The sequence below is a fragment of the Scleropages formosus genome, chromosome 9 (assembly GCF_900964775.1).
Source record: "Scleropages formosus chromosome 9, fSclFor1.1, whole genome shotgun sequence".
Taxonomy (NCBI): Eukaryota; Metazoa; Chordata; class Actinopteri; order Osteoglossiformes; family Osteoglossidae; genus Scleropages; species Scleropages formosus.
In genome coordinates this window covers 13,802,194-13,820,901 of record NC_041814.1, presented here as the reverse complement: position 1 = coordinate 13,820,901, position 18,708 = coordinate 13,802,194, and the positions used below count along the sequence as shown (strand labels likewise).

General features: G+C 40.5%; 1 protein-coding gene across 1 annotated transcript; it reads left to right on the top strand.

Moving 5' to 3' along the window:
- Positions 1–12,029: 12,029 nt before the first annotated feature.
- Positions 12,030–17,744, top strand: mmachc (metabolism of cobalamin associated C). Its single transcript, XM_018734312.2, has 5 exons — positions 12,030–12,037; positions 12,812–12,989; positions 15,029–15,226; positions 15,951–16,103; positions 16,703–17,744. The coding sequence occupies exons 1-5, from the start codon at positions 12,030–12,032 to the stop codon at positions 17,057–17,059; spliced, it is 894 nt and encodes a 297-aa protein (XP_018589828.2). The 3' UTR covers positions 17,060–17,744.
- The last annotated feature ends 964 nt before the right edge of the window (positions 17,745–18,708 follow it).

Here is an 18,708-nt window from a genome sequence, read left to right as displayed (position 1 = left end):
AGAATGAGCTTCCTGTGTGTTTTACATAACACAGACCAGAAATACCTTCACAGAATTCGGAACGAAATTAACAGACACTGTAGCAGACGGTAAAACCCATTTAACCATAACAGTTAAAGAAAAAAGTTGTACTGCATTTCCTTTCACAGGATATTGTATTTTAACTGTCCTCACAGCATCAACCAACATGGATTTGTTTCAGTATAATAATAGGACTGAGAATATCAACAGGCTTCCTTTTCCAGTTTGCTGTATCTGAAAGTTTATCACTTTATATTTGCAATACATTCAGTGGCACATTTCTACACAGCAAGTTTTAAAAGTATGAAAAAGTGTATAAGAAATTCAAACTGTTTCATAATGCTGAAACAGAGTTCCACTACATTACTACCTGTTAATTGGTAATTGAACCCCCAAATCTGGTGCAGTTATGTTAATTATCTCAGCAGTGTCTTACTGGATTAAGTTGTGTGTCAGCAACACAACTGCAGCTCTCAGTAATTGAAAGTATCTCATATATTGCAGAACACCAAACTTAAAACGAATGAATGGGCAGCAGTTACGGAATGGCAGTGGACTTTTATTCAGAATGTTCGTAACTCTGAAATTCAAGAAATGAAATCATAAATTATGAACAGATATGCTGTTATTTTCCTGCAACTTGTATAGCTTTGAGTCATGGAGGGTGGAAACCAAAATGCCAAAATTTTTCACATATAGTGTACTTTTCTTCCACTGCTATAAACACTGTACAGCATTTCCCAAGAGACTTTATTAAAGATCAGAGGTCATTGACATCGAAATCTTGAAAGCTATCAGACTGTGTCTCCGGTTCATCATTTAAGTCAATACTGTCCTCGTCCTTCTCAGCATCCTCCTCCAGGCCACTTCCCCCTGTGCCATTTTCACTTTCTGTCAGCTGGAAATTTTCGCTTGTATGGGGTTTTCTTCGTCGCCCTGCTGGAAAGTAAGAGTTTATTTCGAGACTGTACTTCTGCTGTTTCTAGTTAACTTGTACAACAAACACATCAGAAAAATACTCTGAAATACATGAACAACCTGCTGAAGACCAAATCTCTGGCTGGATTTCACTGAATGCATTTTGAACTGTATTTTTCAAACTTCACTACACTGACTTTTAAAGGAAGAGGATGATATTCTTTGTACTAGTTTCTGTGAACCAACATGTATTGCTTTATTATAATTTAAGCAATGAAAAGGAACTAAAAAAATTCAGAAAAAGGAAATAACTTCCTTTACCCCCAAGGCTAACGCTACAAAAAGCTTCAACAAATACCAGGAAACTGGAATCAAGAATAAAACTACTATTGTTACTGTACGTCATAAGTATCTTTGTGGGACTGTATGAGATTGAAAAGTATCACCAAGGACTGTGCATCTGCTCTAGCTTCATAACTGCAAAAACATGACACTGGCCACTTGGGAAATAAACTTTCATAATACATGTTATGTGTAGCTTGGTAATTTCCTGTTTGTAAATCTAACCACAAAGTTAGCATACCAGTTTTGACAGTGTGGCACCACCTCACTAACAAAATATTAATTAATATTATTGTAAAACAAAGTAACTAACTGAAATTGTGAAAGAGCTGGAGAGAAATCAGCACATTACAGATTTATGTTACAATGGCCTTAGGCCTCTCATCTAAAACCTTGATATGCACGCTTCACCCTCATAACTGAGTTAAATGTAATGCAGGAAAAATATTGCTACAACAGACTGAATAAATATATAACCTTTTCTTTATTATTGAGTACAAAGGGATTTTTGCTTATTTCAAAGTCATTTTACTTCCACAATGGGCAGGGGGGGAAGAAGTGATATAGGAACACCAGTCACCTCTGTCGTCATGTCCCCATCACCCTGTGGTAGGTTTTTTTCAGTTCAGCCAAAATACAAGTATGACTGCTGCACAGCTTTCAGGCTACCTTGCACATTGATATAACAGTTCAATGAGGGCAACAATTGCATGCAATAAAAATGATTTTAATAAAAGTAAATAATTTATCCATATTGTGTTATTTCAACCTTATGCACAAAAAGGCACTCCTTGGGCAGCACATGTTCTGTGTAGCTTTAATGCTGTTGTGCAAACTGGTGAAAGGACAGATGGGTTTAAAATGTTACAACAGCTGTCTCTAAAAACATGCGTAAGATTTTAGTGTTTCCATGAGTTTCTTGTGAGTGGGTTTGCAATACTGTTAAGTTCAACACTGCACTCAGGGCTGCTACAACAGCCCAACAAATAAATAAAGTACAAAATCAGATAAAAGACAACATACTCCCCACATGCTGCAGAAAAGGAACCTTTCAGCAGCAATGTGTTTTTTTTTTTTTTTTTTTAAAAAAAAAAAAAAAAAAAAAAACAAAAGCAAAACCAGACTCACCAAAAGTATTTGAGAATCACAGTTTAAAACAAGTCTCCCAGTAACAGGTTAAAACCCACAGTAAGATATAAATAATATATAGACTTTAAAAAGACAACTTTCCTCTGTTACTATAAGGTTTTTTTCAACGGAGAAAAGTTTCTGCTGTTCAAACCAAGTTTAAAATACCTTAAAAATCCATAAGCTAAAAGGAATTGAAGCTAATGTATTGAATCTAGCTGTAGTACCCTTAAGCAAGATGCTTACCCTAAATTGCTCCAGTAAAATTACCCAGCTGTTTAAATGAGTAAATCATTTTACGTCGCTGAACATTGTAACTCACTTTGGGGAAAAGCATCAGCTAAATTAATGTAAATTGAAATAATTGTTACAAATCGTATAAAATGCATTGTACTATCATCGATATGAATCTGTTTCTTGTCTCTTGCCACTGAGTTCCTGTAGCTGCCTGTATCAAGTTCAAAACATCTATACCTCACACGTACAGGATGTGATCATTCACTACACTCCAGGCAGACTGCTATACTCCTCCACTTCTGGCTACTTTGTAATCTCATGCACAAGAAGTCAGAATCAGAAGTCGGAGGTTCTCAGTTTTAGCTCCAGTGTATAATAAGCTTCCTCTCACTCAGAACATCTCTTTCAGACTTACTGTCTCCTCCATGAACTTGCTACATTATCTGTCACAATTACCTTTATACTTCCTGGCAATTCTCTATGCACCTACTCATGTGGAGAGGCAAAAACTGTGGTACAGGACAAATGTATTGTGCCTGCAGTATCACGTTGGCATCTATAATTTTTCAGTTTGAGAAAACTTTACTCTGAGTTGTACAACACTTTGGACAAAGTGAATTTTTATAAAAAAAAAAAAAAAAAAACATCTTAGGTGACATTTTCATCCATATTTTTCCAACAATCATGGCAATTTGACCTCACGATAGGAATTCACACAAGATGGTGATTTCACAGAAAAAAAAAAAAAAATTACACTTATTCATTTAGCTGATGCTTGTGTCCAAAGTGGCTTAAATGGTTAAACTGCCTACAATTATTTACCCATTTGTACAGCTGGGTATTTTGTTCAAGTACTTTTTTCAAGGGTATTACAGCTGGAGGTGGGATTTGAACCTCCGAGTCCAAATGTGAACGCTTTAACCATATGCCGCTGGCTGCCCCCAGCCTTATGTGAGGAATGGCTATATACATACAGTATATCTACACCATCCAAGCACACACCTCTACACTTAAGCACATAATCTAGTGTTTTACCTCCTAGCTTTACTCAAAATGTTACACTAGTAAGCATAAAAGTAGCAGAGCCCTGGAAGGAAATGCTTCTAAGCAAATGCATTGTAAGCAGGTAAGAGATTATACTTAATTTATCTTAGTTTGTCTTCTATTTAATTAGGTATTACTCAGCAGAGTGAAGCAATTTAATTCTCCTTTATTTTACTTTCTCATCAGTCCTTCCATCATAGTCGTACTCAGTAGAGTTTTCTTTAGCTGATGTTTAAAAGCACAATTCTTTATGCAAAGATCTGTATGCTCAGCATGTTTCCCTCATTTCCTTATTTTTCTTGTACTACCACCTGTTTCCATTTATCGCCCCTCCACCCCACAACTTAGAGATGCCAGAGCTTCAAACACACTCTCAGTGTAACACAAAGACATACACCTGTATGCTTTGCCCCTACAAGTGTTCATGGAAATCTAAAAGAAAGATCAGTTCTTTTGTGTTACCTGACTAAAGAAAAGAATGAGACATGTTTGTGTCTGTTCTCTACTGAGGTCTAACATCCAGCCTACGTATGAGGGCAGAAGATGGGTGGTGGTGGGGGTGGAGGGATGAGGGTGGGATTTGTGGAAAGACATCTGCAGCGGTGGTGATTAAGCTCTGAGAGAATGCTGGCTTTAACAGGGACTTTTGATCTCCACTTTGTCACAAAAAATTTCCCAAACACCTCAAAAATGAGTTTGCAGTGGGTTTTCCCCAACACCCCCAGAAGAATAAGCTTTGTTCCTTTCATGCTGGTGATTATGTTCACATTCTAGAACCACAAGACGGAAAAGGTTCAACTCAGCACAGCACAGAGTAGAGCTGCTCACCCGTGTCTCTCTCAACCAGCCACGACAGGTCATCTGAGCTCACATCTCCTAAGCTGGGGGTGGAGCTAAAGTCCTCTTCAGAGTCTGAAGCAGACCTCTCTTCATGATGGTCCACAGGTCTTCTAGCTGATTCTTGATCTGAAATAAGGATGCCAAGAAAAACTGGTTTATGTACCAAAAACACTTCTGGATATAAAATAAAGTGAACAAGCATTTCACAATGGACCATCCATCCACCTGTAACAACCACTCATTCCAGTCAAGATCACAGCATTCCAGAGATCATCTAAGGAAGCAGACGGTATGTAAGGTACACCTATCACACACACACACACACACACACACACACACACACACACACACACACACCTATCACACACACCTATCACACACACACACACTTTCTGAACCGCTTGTCCCGTACAGGGTCGCGGGAAACCGGAGCCTAACCCGGCAACTCAGGGCATAAGGCCGGAGGGGGAGGGGACACACCCAGGACGGGACGCCAGTCCGTCACAAGGCACCCCAAGCGGGATTCGAATCCCAGACCCACCGGAGAGCAGGACCCGGTCCAACCCACTGTGCCACCGCACCCCCACCTCTCATCAAATAGCACAAAAAAAAAAAAAAAAAACACATTTGGGTCGAAGTCATTTTTTGGAGATTAAATGGAACAAAATTTTACCACAGAATTCCTGGAATGGGGAAAAAGGGCATCAGACCCCTCAGCCTCACCTGCTCTGAATGTGGTCAGCACAGGGGCACTGTGTCTTTCCCTAAGGATGAGTCCTCTCACCTCCTCCTTCAGTTCTGTCACAGTCACCCTAAAGGTAAAACACACAGGTTCCTGTATGAACTTTTACTCTCAAGAAAACTGGAAGTAACTAAGATAGTCTGAGGTTTTAAAAAAAAAATGTCTACATGGCATTACAATTTCATGCCCAAAAGTAACCAACTGAATGGACCCGTTGCTTCAATTCAAAACAACATCAACGAAGAATCTCAAAAATAGATGACTGATGTATGGATGAGTGACCCATTCTAAGTAGTGTATCTAGCAGTGTAAGTCACCTTGGTGAATAAGGTGTGTGGGCTGATAACACCTAAGAGTTCATTGGAAGTTGCTTTGGAGAAAAGCACCTGCTAAATAAATAAATGTAAAATAAATGTAAAAAGAAAAGAAACCCCCCATAAACAGGCTTAATTAAATGTCGTCTAAAGGTGGAATAGCAGGAGTTCATTTTGGTCAATCAAAAAGGGCAGATGCCAGCTCCAACCTAAAACTGCAGTCTGGGAAAGAGGATCCAGGCTGTACCAGGGATTACCACCATTTCGAGCTGACACAGCAGGCCCCTTATACTTAATTACCAGTGACCACAAGATCAAACTGCAAAATATTCCTTGCTATCAAGAGCAAAAATGCATTTTGGCAAGGTGCTGCCAACTCCCACTCATCTAGCTAACCTCCCATCATGGGAAGCAACTTCTAGAAAGATACCAGCTGAGAGAGCACTGACTTGAGCTGTCGAACATCCCGCTGGGTGTCCTGGTACTGGGAAAGGATCTTTGTCAGGTCCAAACTGTGTGTCCTGTAGCTGTCGGTCAGATTCTCCAGAGTCTTGGAACAAGAACAGTATTTATAATCTTTAATATCTACAGGAATGAGCCACCTTATCTCATGACTGAAAGACCTATACTGGCAATGTATGTAACAAATTCAAATGCACTACTTTACAAATTTACAGATCAAAAAATAAAAAGGTGAAACATTCGCCTCCATAAACAAGAAATTTAGTAGAGAATACAGAATTGTTTCAGCTAAATGCCTCTTTATCTTAAGCCACTACATACAGTGGAGATTCCAGTACCAAAACTCAGTTTTTATGTCATTACTTGAGCATACCAACCTGACTTTTTTTGAGGGGGGGCCTCTAGGTCGCCATACTGAGTTTAAGACTCTAATTACGGCTTACAAGGCCATTAATAGATCTGCTCCCTGACACCCGCAGGACCTGATCACTCACTACGCCCCAGGCAGACTGCTATGCTCATTCACCTCTGGCTGCTCAGTCGGCCCACACACGAAAGGTCAGACATCAAAAGCCCAAAGTTTCAGTGTTGTTTCTGACATGTTGGAACAAGCTCCATCTCTCCCTCAGAACTGCTAAACCCCTCTCAATGTTAAAGAAGGATCTCAAAACATCTGTTGGAGCAACTGACTGTACTTCAACAATCATGGGTCTTAACTCTACATCTGTTAATGAAATGCACTTTTGTTACACATTGCTTCAGAGAAAAGTGTTGCCTAAATGAATAAATGTAATGTAGATGTAGTAGGAAATACAGGCCTACAAATTAAAACCTTCCTTCCCACACTAGGTTTTGCAATCGTACATTTGAAACGTAGGTAAGAACAATGACTATTCTTGTTTATTTCATTATATTTATGTTCAACATTTTTCTTCTGCACTGAACTATAAATTAAGCCAGAGATTAAAGATTTGTTTGCTAAATTTAATGTTGTGTGTATATAGGAGGGGGCACAGTGGCACAGCGGGTTTGGCTGGGTCCCACTCTCTGGCAGGTCTGGGGTTCAAGTCCTGCTTGGGGTGCCTTGGGGCAAACTGGTGTCCCCCCCCCCCCCAGCCTTGCGCCCTGTGTTGACGGATTAGGCTCCCGTTTGCTGCGACCCCAGACAAGCGGTTTCAGACAGTGTGTGTGTGTGTGTGTGTGTGTGTGTGTGTGTGTGTGTGTGTGTGTGTATAGGAGTAATGGTGAGGTATTTGTAGAAAAATAGTTTTTCTGGGGGGTTTGGAAAAAAAAAAAAAAGACCCACAAACACAAAGGGTTTAGGGTAACTTTTTTTCCCCCGTTACGGAAAAAGCATAGTGCTTTGTGGCATGAAAGACGTAGGAGGCAGAAAAAAAAGGTCATTTTACTTTCACAATGGGTGTTTAACTATGCAGAGAAAGCCACTGTGTTAAACAAGTCGACTATGCAAAAGTTTTATATATTTTCATGAATCACAGTAGTGGCTTTTACAGTATATGAAGAAATGGTATACTTATGTAGCTTATGGCTAATGTACCTTATTTTACACTAATTATTTCAACATTTCTATTGATTTGTAATTACACACCAATACACAATTGCCTCACCTTGCAGTTTTGTGCATACTGCCTCCTCACCTCTCTGGTCTCGGACTGCTGATGAAACAAGTCCTCCTCTCGTTTCCCTGAACATGTACATGCACACAAACAGACCAGTAGATACTGAGTTGACCCGACTTCATTAACATCCTTATCCTTCAGTGTCAAAAAAAACTGATTAAACACAGTTCAGACTTACAATTCATGAAATTTTAACTAAACACAAATTTCATAATTATGGCAAAGCTCCTTTCTCTTTTAGATGTTCTTTCCCACCCTTTTTTTTTGGCTGTGCAGGACCACACATGATTAACTTAAGACTAATACAGGCCTGCTCTCCTGTTAAAACCTGCACAATCCTGCTGAAATAACCAGTGGCTGGTCTGCAACTTTAATTTCAACATTACTCTAAAGCAAGTCTAATTTGCTTTTTTTGTGCAAGTTTATAGGCACAGGCACCTCAACTTGCAAAAACTATGGGACTGGAAGTCTGTTTTTTCAGTTGATTTGTTTATATCTCCAAGGACACTTTTACAACTAACGCACATTCAGTAATACTATAGCAATACAGATATGCCTCAAATTATTTTCTTACATTTACATGTATTTTAGCTGATGCTTTTCTCCAAAACAACTTACAATGTTAAGGCAGTTACATTTACGCATTCATACAGCTGGGTAATTTTACTGGAGCAATTTCAGGGTAAGTACCTTGCTCAAGGGTACTACAGCCAGAGTTGGGATTCAAGAAGGTCGTGTAAAAACTACAAATAAAGAAAAATTAATTCAATACGTTATATGGAATTAACGACTTCAAACAACATTAGAATCAATTTAAAATGAAAAAAGCTAATTTCTACAACATCATAATTAAATTGGTTGACAAATTTATCCTAAGCTTGCAATATGTTTGTCAACTTCTGGCCACTTCACACAATATTTTTTTCTACATGATCAAAAGGTTAAAGATACCCCTTCATCTATTCATGGGTTAGATTTTGCAGAAGTTTCAGAGAAATTATAACAAGTAAAACAAACTGACTTTGTATTTTAATGTTTTCATTAACTTCCACCTACATTAACGAAACCTAAGATGACAAAATAAAAAAATCTCCACAAATTTCTATTTCACAATAACTGTAGCCCCACACTCATATACTGTTGTGTTTTACTGCCAGCTAACTGTTTAGCCAAAGTAAAAGATGTTAGAAAACTGTAATTAAATATAAATACTCTTGAAAATGTTTGTATCTTTGGAAATTTGTATGGCAAGGAGCCAGAGTAGTAAGCTTCTTATAATTATTTACTCACTTATAAAGAAATATTACAATCCACAATGGAAACCACAAAACTTGTGAATAATACACTGTGTCATATATTACAGGTGCTGATAAAAAAAAATTAAATGTTATGCTGTGTACTATCACACCATAATAACTGCCAAATGTCTGGCAGAAGGCATCCTGAAAGAGTAGGATTAACAAAGACTTCAGTTAACAGGAAGGCAGGTTGGTTCCGTTCGGTTTTTCTGAAAAACTTTACAAAATTTTTTTCCGACTTATTGAAGGGCATATTTGAACTCTTAATCATATTTAGTTTTGTTTTTTCACCATCACCATCCTTACCTTGTTAATATGGTAACATTTAGCACAGCATACAGACTTGTTTCAGTTTTTTTTTTTTTTTTTTTTGGGGGGGGGGGACACTTATCCGCACCATCTTAAAAAGTTTCATTTGAATAACTCATTAGGAATATTATGACTCATCAAAATGACCACTTGCACATCCAGTCACAGGACAAAAAAATAATTAGAAAACAATAAAACACTTACTCAGCTGCTGTTGGAGCTGGTCCACCTCCCTCCGCAGCAGTTCCACCTCTTCCCGCCGCAGTTTCGAACTAAAACTGCAAGTAAATATCATAACCCCCAACTAATGACTACACCTGCCAGTATGTATTCCACAAAACTACTAAACAGCAGCCAAGGGTTAAGCATCTCCACCTCGCCCCATCCATTACTCTTACGCAATCCACTTTCCTCCCTGTCAAACTCCCCCCATCACAGAAATGAAATAAGCAGAACAGTTCATAATTTATTTTTTCCTGACATAAAACAACCTTAAGAAAGCTGTTGGCTTTATTCTGCTTGGCATGCAATGTTCAGCCAAACCATTTTGGAACTATACATAGTGGTGTCAATATAACAATATAAGTGGTGGGATGCGGTCAAGCTCTTTCTCACCTCTCCTCCTGGTTGCTGAGAGATATGGCTCTGTCAATCTGCTCTCTCAGGCTGCTCATCTCTCTGTTCACCTCTCTCTTCCACAGCTCCATCCTGCGCTCTGCTCCTGGACTCCCTCTGGCCCTGTCTCCTGCCCGCATCCACTCATTCTCACGGTCACGCAACCTCTGCAGCTCCTCTAGAAAGAGTTATCAGAAAAAAGTTCTCCATTTGACTTCTGTCAGAAAATTATTGCCCATTCATTTCCGAGTGTTAAAGACGACACTTTGGTAATCTTTAAAACCTTCAAAACAGGTCAGGACAGTGGGTATGCCTGTTTCAGAGACCAGGATAGAGAGAAAATCCAAGACTTAAGGAAGTGCACATGACAAATTAGAACAGGTATTAAGAGAAATACTTCCATTATAATGGGTACAACTGCTGACATGATTATATCCAATGAAGCAGGGGAATCCTACTTGCTAATGTGACTTCAGGGTTGAACATCATAAATTTATGCAGCACATTAAATTATGCATGCAGGACAGAATATAAAATGATGAGTCTAGACAGTCTGTTAACTGAATATGAAATGTGGGATAACATCACTATAATTTAGTGCTATACATGACTTTTACATCTCGCAGTTTTTCATGAAAATATAACTACATTAAACAGATAAATATGACAATTAATTGAATAAATAAAACCAAGTGGCTATGGGAACATTTCAACTATTAAGGTTGAGGCAGCAGTCTATTTTGTGATGCCGCTTGGAAATCAAAAGTTTCAGAGTTTGAGCAAAATAAAGGCTACTAATATACCACGAAATTAATCCAAGTGTATGCATAGAAATAACGAGTCTTTACCTTGCAATGCCTGCAGGTGGCGATGCTGAGAGTCTCGCTCTCGTTCCATGAACCGCAGGGCCTGGGTAAGTGATTCGATGGCCTAAAGACACTGAGATGTGTAAAATTTTCATCCTTCATATCTTACACCCTGTTTTAGTTGGTGGTGTTTTGAATCATGAGTATGCACATGAGCACACACATTCTTCCACAGCAGGTGTAGGGCAATCCTTCACCTGGTTCTGACTTTGCAGCTGGGCCTGTATGCCAGTCATGTCACTCCACTGCACTGGTAAACTGAGAGGCTGAGGGGGGCATGACACAGGGGGCACTTCCAAATCTGGAACACGCAATGCCTCTGGTTGTGGAAATACATCTACCACAACACAAAAGTGAGAGAGGAGTACCATGTGACAATGAAGCAGTAGGTCCAAGCAACCGCAACAGAAACGCCTTTTTATTTCTCTTAAAAAACAATGACCTACTCACTCACCAACACCCAATACTTAGCCTAAAGCTCTGAATGATTTGTTTACAAATTTAAACTTCAACAGTTCTTTAAAGACTGGCATTGTCAAACCGAAATTTTCCTACCTTTTGAGCCTTTCCCTGCAGAGGTCAGTCGCTCCTGGAGAAACAAAAAGATCAATGAGAGCAAGAGACAAAACAACCATGAGACATGCTGGCAATATTACTATACCTGTAACCTCAAACAGATGAACATTGCATAAAGGTGTATTTTACTAGTGAACCATATCCCAAATTATGTTTCCCTTTGGCCCCACTATATATGTAAACAATATGGGCTACAGGGGCCTTAGCAACGCGTGTGTGAAAACTTCAATGTAACACACCGACCTAGTGGTTGTGTCTGCTACTCACGCGCATTTTGGCTACGCTGCCATCTGCAGCTGACAGGATGGAGCTGAACCGAGTGTCCCAGTTCATTTAGGAGGGCAATCTGCAACAAAAATCCAACCGATCACTTAGCACAAAACACGGAATTGCCATCCAAAAGTATTTTGCTGCATTTTCAAAATGAGTTCAATAAGCCAGCGCAGTGCTCACAACCGTTACCTTATTATGCGTTGGTTGTAGGTCCAAGTCCTCCGGCTGCTGTAGTTCTCTTGATCAATCAATGTACCGACCTGAACGAATACAGTAAAAACACTCCATTTACTCAGTTAACTGAGGGGTGGCACAGTAAGCATAGCTGCTGTCTCACAGGGCCTGGGTGGTGCCAGTGTACATAGGTTTGATCTCCATTCAGTGTGGAGTTGTATGTTTTCCCCATGTCTGCGTGGGTTTCCACCCACAGTCCAAAGACAGGCTGTTCAGGTTCCCCCCCATAGTGTGTAAATGACACAGCGTGTGTTCCACTGATGTATGGATGAGTGACCCAGTGTAAATAGTGTATCTAGCAGTGTACTGTAAGTCACTGTGGTGAAAGGTGTATGTGTATGGGCCATAACACCACATAGAGTCATTAGTTAGATTAGAATAGAAGGAGAAAAGCATAAATAAATAATTGTAAGTGATGCTTTTCACCAAGCAACTAACAATGTAAAGCAGCTACAATTAATTACTTACCACATTCATTGTATACATAAAATTACCCAGCTGTAACAGTGTAAAGGTGAGATTAATTTGAAGCAGCAATTATCTTCAGATCCAAAAGAGAAGGCAGCAGCAAACTAACCACTCTTGCACTACTAGTAGCTGACCCGATGGATTGGCCTAACTCACACAGTAAAGCTTAATTATATATAAGTCGATTTTAAGTCAAACGTGTCAGATAAAATAAACCTTCTGAATAAGCGGATTTCACTTGGGAATGCGTAATTAACTGTCTCTGTGAAAATAATCTCGTCAGGACATTGGAATGCCAGCAGATGAACTACCCGCCACACTAATTAATACCCACTACTGTGTGTAAATAACATGTGAGAAGTGAAAACGAAAATCTATCAAAACTCGTCTTTACAAGAACGAAAAGAAAAAGAAAAAAACACTTACAACAATTCTGCGTCCCACTTTTAAATCCTGGAGCGCCGCGCATACGTCATTGCGTCAGCGCGTACAGACGTTTCAAAGAGGGCTTCTGGGAATTGAAGTGTAACGTTTTTTCGAAGAACAACATTTCCCAGAATTACATGGAATCGATGGCGAAACCACGTGTCACCGTGGAGGACATAGAGAAGGGGCTTAGTGAGTTTCTCATGCCTTTGGGTTTTGAAGTTTATCCTTTTAAGGTAGGTTATACTGTCTGTGAATCACTGTGCATTAATGTAACTCCTGTTTAAAATTTAAAGTTAGGCGACCAAATTGATTGACATTCTGCAGCGCTTAGTTTACCTACTGAATTGTTAGCAAGCAAGCTACACAACAACAGGAGAAGATCAGCAGCAAAATGAAAATATTCTCTTAGTTTTGAATTTTATCTTATTCAGCTGTACAATAAAATTAAGAAAATCATGTGTTCACACTATTCCAAATGAATGAAGTTCACAGACTCAGTACTCGGATATTTTATAGGTGAGAATTTATCATAACTCTCACTGGTGCAGCTTCTTCTAGTAGTAAAGGAAGTAAACAAATAACAATTCCCCCAAAAATGACAGAAAATATGGGTGTACTGTAGTGTAATTGCTGACCTCCACACTCTCTTGTTTACTAGGCTCCTGCAGTTATCATATTAGTAAACATAACATTATTGGTTCAGCAGTATTTCCCAACTTTTTAGAGTTTATTTCTAGTTAGATGGCCACTGGGCGGAAGTGCTGCCACCTCACAGCGTTGGGTGTAGGTTCAAATCTGGCTCATGCTGTGTGGAGTTTGAGCGTCCTCCCTGTGTCTGCGGCGGTTTCCTCCCACAGTCCAGACACACTCGGTTCGGCTGAACTGGCAACACTAAACTGCCCGTTGTGTGTCAATGGGTGCGTGCATGTGCGGCTGCCCTGAGATGGACAGGCATCCCGTCCATGGTGTCCTCCCCGGCCTGGCGCCCGGTGATTCTACCGTAGGCCTCAACCGCTATTACCCTGAGGTCTTCGCTTGCTTAAGTAAATGCATATTAAATTCACTTGTTATAAATACACTGAAGTACTTATATTTACATTTATTACTTTAGCAGATGCTTTTCTCCAAAGTGATGTACATCTCAGAGAAAATACAATTTGTGCACTACATTAGGAGAAAGAGAGACATGGTTGCAAATGTGTGATTAAGTACAGTTAGTTTCTTTCCACCATATGAACCAATGTACATCACATGAGTAACTGCATAAAATTCTTGACTAATCATGCCAATAATATTAATAATTAATACATTAGTTGTTGTTTTAAACCATTTAAATTACACTTAATTTTTATGAGTATTAGTGCAAAAAAAAAATCTTAGGTCGTACACTTATACTGTAATAATAACATAGTTGGGACTCAACCATTTTTTAAATGAGTCGATGGATAAGTCCTACCTATCTCAATTTGATTGTCTCAGTACAGAAAAAACATACTCTTTATTTATTATTTACATATTTTAACTCAGAAGTTTTCCTGAGTTCTCTTCCTTGGAAGTAAATAAACTAGGCTGTCAGTAAAGGCAGGGTGAAATTCAACTCTAGTGCTGATTGGCCAACAGTAAATCTGATTCTTCTCATTATTAGTGAACTTCGGCAGTGAAATCAGAACAAGTAGTTGGATGGCTTTGAATATTTGTGATGGTTCACCATAAACGTGACTAACTGACAGCCGGCAATAGCTGCTGAAATTCACAGAAGACGTGATGGTTCGCGATAATAATAACTTTATTTTTTTAAAGAGAGAAAATTAAAACATTAAATGTGAAAAATTCAGAAGTAATGAAAAGAAGGTCTCGGAAATGTAACGGAGTAAATGCACATTTTTGTTTTTTTACAAATATACTTGAGTGAAAGTAAAAAATATGATTATCAAAAATTAGTCAAACATTTCTCAGTTTCTCAAAAAAAAAAAGAAACTTGAGTACCGGTAAGAGTACATGATAATTCGTTACTACCCACCTCTGGAAATAAGTGTCTCTGATTAATATGAAGCTTCAGAGTTTACAAAATAAATTATATAAAGGGCTTGGTCAACACCAGAACCTTTTTTACACATAATTTATACATTTAGAACAGTTAATCCTAATGTGAAAATATGTGCAATGTACTAATGAACTCTTTGTTCCAAGAACAAGATTAAAGAAGGTTTGACGTCCCTGGATGTGAAATTGAAATGTATTAATTTCATACTCCCGTATGTCACATGTACAGGTTGGCTGGTATAATGCCGTGCTCATACCGACCCTCCATCTTTCATACCCGGATCACACAGTTGCGGTGGTGGTCTTGAGCACTCCCAAAATGTTTGAACAAGCTTTCAAACCCTTCCTGAAGAGAGAGAGTTTCAAAGGCCTCAACGATCCCATTGATCAATGTGTCGCAGACTGCATCTCAACCTGTGTATCTCAGGTAAACACCATTTGTCAAAATTGCTTACTTTGTTCATTTAGACTCTTTCAAATTATTACCAAAAATATTTAAAGCAGTATTGTTACACGTTTATGAGCTTGTTATATTAAATTCTTGGGTTATAATCCCAGACCATTAAAGAAAACGGTGCCAGATGTGAAGGAGTACTCAGACATTGTCATACTATCAATTTTTTATCACAAACATAGCTTTCTTAATTACCCAGATTATTCACGCATGCTTATGTGCAAAGTTATCTTATGATCATGTTTATGTTGACTCACTAATGCAATGTGTAAAAGTAAAGCTTGTGTTGAAAGGGAAGCTAGTAGAGTAGTGGTTAGAGCTACTATTTTTAGAGCCAAAGGTTGCAGGTTCGATCCCCACCTCTGGCTGTCATACCCTTGAGCAAGGTACTTAACCTTACATTGCTCCAGTAAAATTATCCAGCTGTATAAATGGGTAAACAATTGGGAACTTAAGTTGCTTTGGAGGAAAGTGTCAGCTAAATGAATAAATGTAAAAGAATTTCCTATAGTTGGTCTAGTTCATCCTTACATCTGATGAAAAAATTTTATATCCATTTGTTGTTCTTAGGTGAGGAAGTGTGGACCAAATTGTAGGAGTTGCAGGTGCTATAAACTTTTCACCAGTTTTGTAAGATAGGGCACGTAAACAGGATAGTTGGTGAAAACTACAAAAAATGTATTTTCTCACATCACAGTGTTTCCCAGATCAGCCTGTTGACATCAGCTATGATTATGAAATGCTCCCAAGCAGGAAACCAAAATTCTTGGCACAGACTGCTGCCCATGTTGCTGGAGCAGCTTACTACTACCAAAGGACAGACATCACTAATGACCCATGGGGAGAGAAGGTAAAAGAACAGGTTCTTGGGCTTTGCGGTCCATCTTCTTGTAAATATCATTAATAAGGAATCTTATAACTATAACTACATAGCAGACATGACAAGTAATGTAAATCAGCATCTGATCAGTTAGGCTCGCCAAAAGTATCTGTGTTTTTTCAGCAGAAAGTTATGCAATTCTCTAACTGTGTTTTGAAAAAAACTTTACAAGATGGTGAAACTTCACATTTCTCTTAAAATTATCTCATGACTTATTCAACAAGCCAACTGTTACCACTGGACGCCATCCTTATGCCGGGGGAAGATGCGTAGATGTATGGAATTCCGTGTCTGTTTTTCCATTTTGAGTTCGTAGGGCAATGCTGTGTGACCCTCAAAGCTGTGATCAGTAGCTCTTTTTCCATTCCTTCTATAGTGGAGTAGAAAGCGTAAAGACTTTCCACTAGTGCAATACTAGAGACTGCCATGTGGGGTGTATACATTAGAAATAAGCGAGAATCTTAATGTCGAGAAGAATTTTTAAACTACCTACTTTACTAATGGCTCTGTTAACTCACTTCCCCCCCGTCCCATTCTTTCTCGTATCCCTCACCCCATCCCTCTCACAGAAAATGTTTGGAGTTTGTATTCACCCCAGGCTGGGCGGCTGGTTTGCCATAAGGGCTCTGCTGGTCTTCCCAAGTGTGGTAGTAGATGAAGAGTTGATACAAAAGCCCCCTCCAGATTGTGTCCCCTCTCAGGAGGACAGAGTGGAGCTCCTGGAGAGGTTCAACTTCCGCTGGAAAGACTGGAGCTACAGAGATATCATCCCATCAGTCCAGTGCTACTCTGAGGAACAGAAAACCTACTTTTCCACTCCTCCAGACCAGCGGGCAATGCTGCTGAGACAGTGGGGTTTTTCGGCAGGAGAGAAATCGGGACTGCAGCTCCCGGATGGCAACAAAGGAGAGGAGGGCCCAAGATGATTCTCTGATTTTCTCAACACGATTCTCTTTTTTTTTGCTTGTTGGTATGAACGTTCATACATTTACATTTATTCATTTAGCAGACGCCTTTCTCCAAGCAATTTACATCTCGTAGAAAATAAGACACTACAGAGGATTGTGTACGTTGTGTGTATGTATCATTAAACACATGACAAACTGTTTTTATATTCCAACAAGTTAGATTCTGATATTTTCAGTTAAGTAATGGTAGCTAATGGCGAGTCAAAGGGACCGTAATATACTGGGCTACATTTATTTTGCCATGATGTCGTCCGGGAGCTGGAGGCGGACCCAATTGCGGAGCACTCCGGAGTCGGCGGGGTGAGACAGAAACCGTGGTCAGGGACAGGCGTGGGTCTTCTACGGCAAACTTCGTTTAATGGACAATCCAAAATCGTAGTCAAGAAGTCAGGCGAGGGGTCAAAACACAGATCGAGAAACCACAGGAAGGAAGGGGTCACGGGAGAGGACGTCGGGTTATGGACAGGGGATGAGGAGGAGAGTAAGGAGCAGGTTTGTGCAAGCACGGACGCTGGTCGGGTCGGCGAATCAAGGTTCCGCATTTGTCTCGGTTAGACTTCTCCCTTTTATCTTGCTTGGTCCAGGTGTATCCTATCCTCGCGATGGCATGGGCGTGGCATGACCCCCCCTCCTAGGAGCGGCTCTAGACGCTCCCCTGGGACCTGGGGGGCGACCTCGGGGCCGGGGAGCGGGCCGCCCAGGATGATCCCTGTGGAAATCAGAGATAAGATCAGGGTCCAATACATCACGGGCGGCCACCCAACTGCGCTCCTCCGGCCCATAGCCCTCCCAGTTCACAAGGTACTGAAGGGTCCCCCCACGGCGACGGGAGTCGAGGAGTGCCTTTACGATGTATGCTGGCCCCCTCCCGTCGGGCAAGGCGATGGGCGGAGGAGGTGCAGGCTGCGGTTTATGTAGGGCAGTGGCCACGGGCTTCAGGAAGGATACATGAAAAGAGGGGTGTATACGCAAGTGCCGGGGTAGTTGCAGCTTATAGGTGACCGGAGTAACACGTTTTAGCACTTTGAAGGGTCCCAGGTATCTAGGGCTAAGTTTCTTGGACATGTACGGCCCTTGTAAGCCGCGGGTGGATAACCAGACCCTCTGACCAGGGAGGATAGAAAGCGGTCGTCGTCGTCTGTCCTCCTGACGTTTCAACTGCAACCGGCGACGGAGGAGATGTTTGCGTACGGTTTTCCATACCTTCTGGCTGTTCTTGTGCCAGGCTTCCACCCCAGGCACGTCACTAGGTTCCGGATGCCACGGGAATAAGGGTGGTTGGTATCCTAAAATACACTGAAAGGGAGAGTGTCCGGTCGACGAATGAGTGAGGGCGTTATGGGCGTATTCTGCCCAGGGCAAGTACCTCACCCACAGCTGGGGATTGGCAAAACAGTAACTACGGAGGAATCGACCAATGTCTTGTTGTAGACGCTCCACTTGCCCGTTGGCCTGGGGATGGTAACCAGAAGTCAGACTCACCGTTATCCCTAGCTTTTTCCAGAAGGCCTTCCAGACCCGTGAGGTGAACTGCGGTCCTCGGTCAGAGACGATGTCCTCGGGCAGACCGTAAAGCCGGAACACGTGGTGGAAGAGGAGTTCGGCGG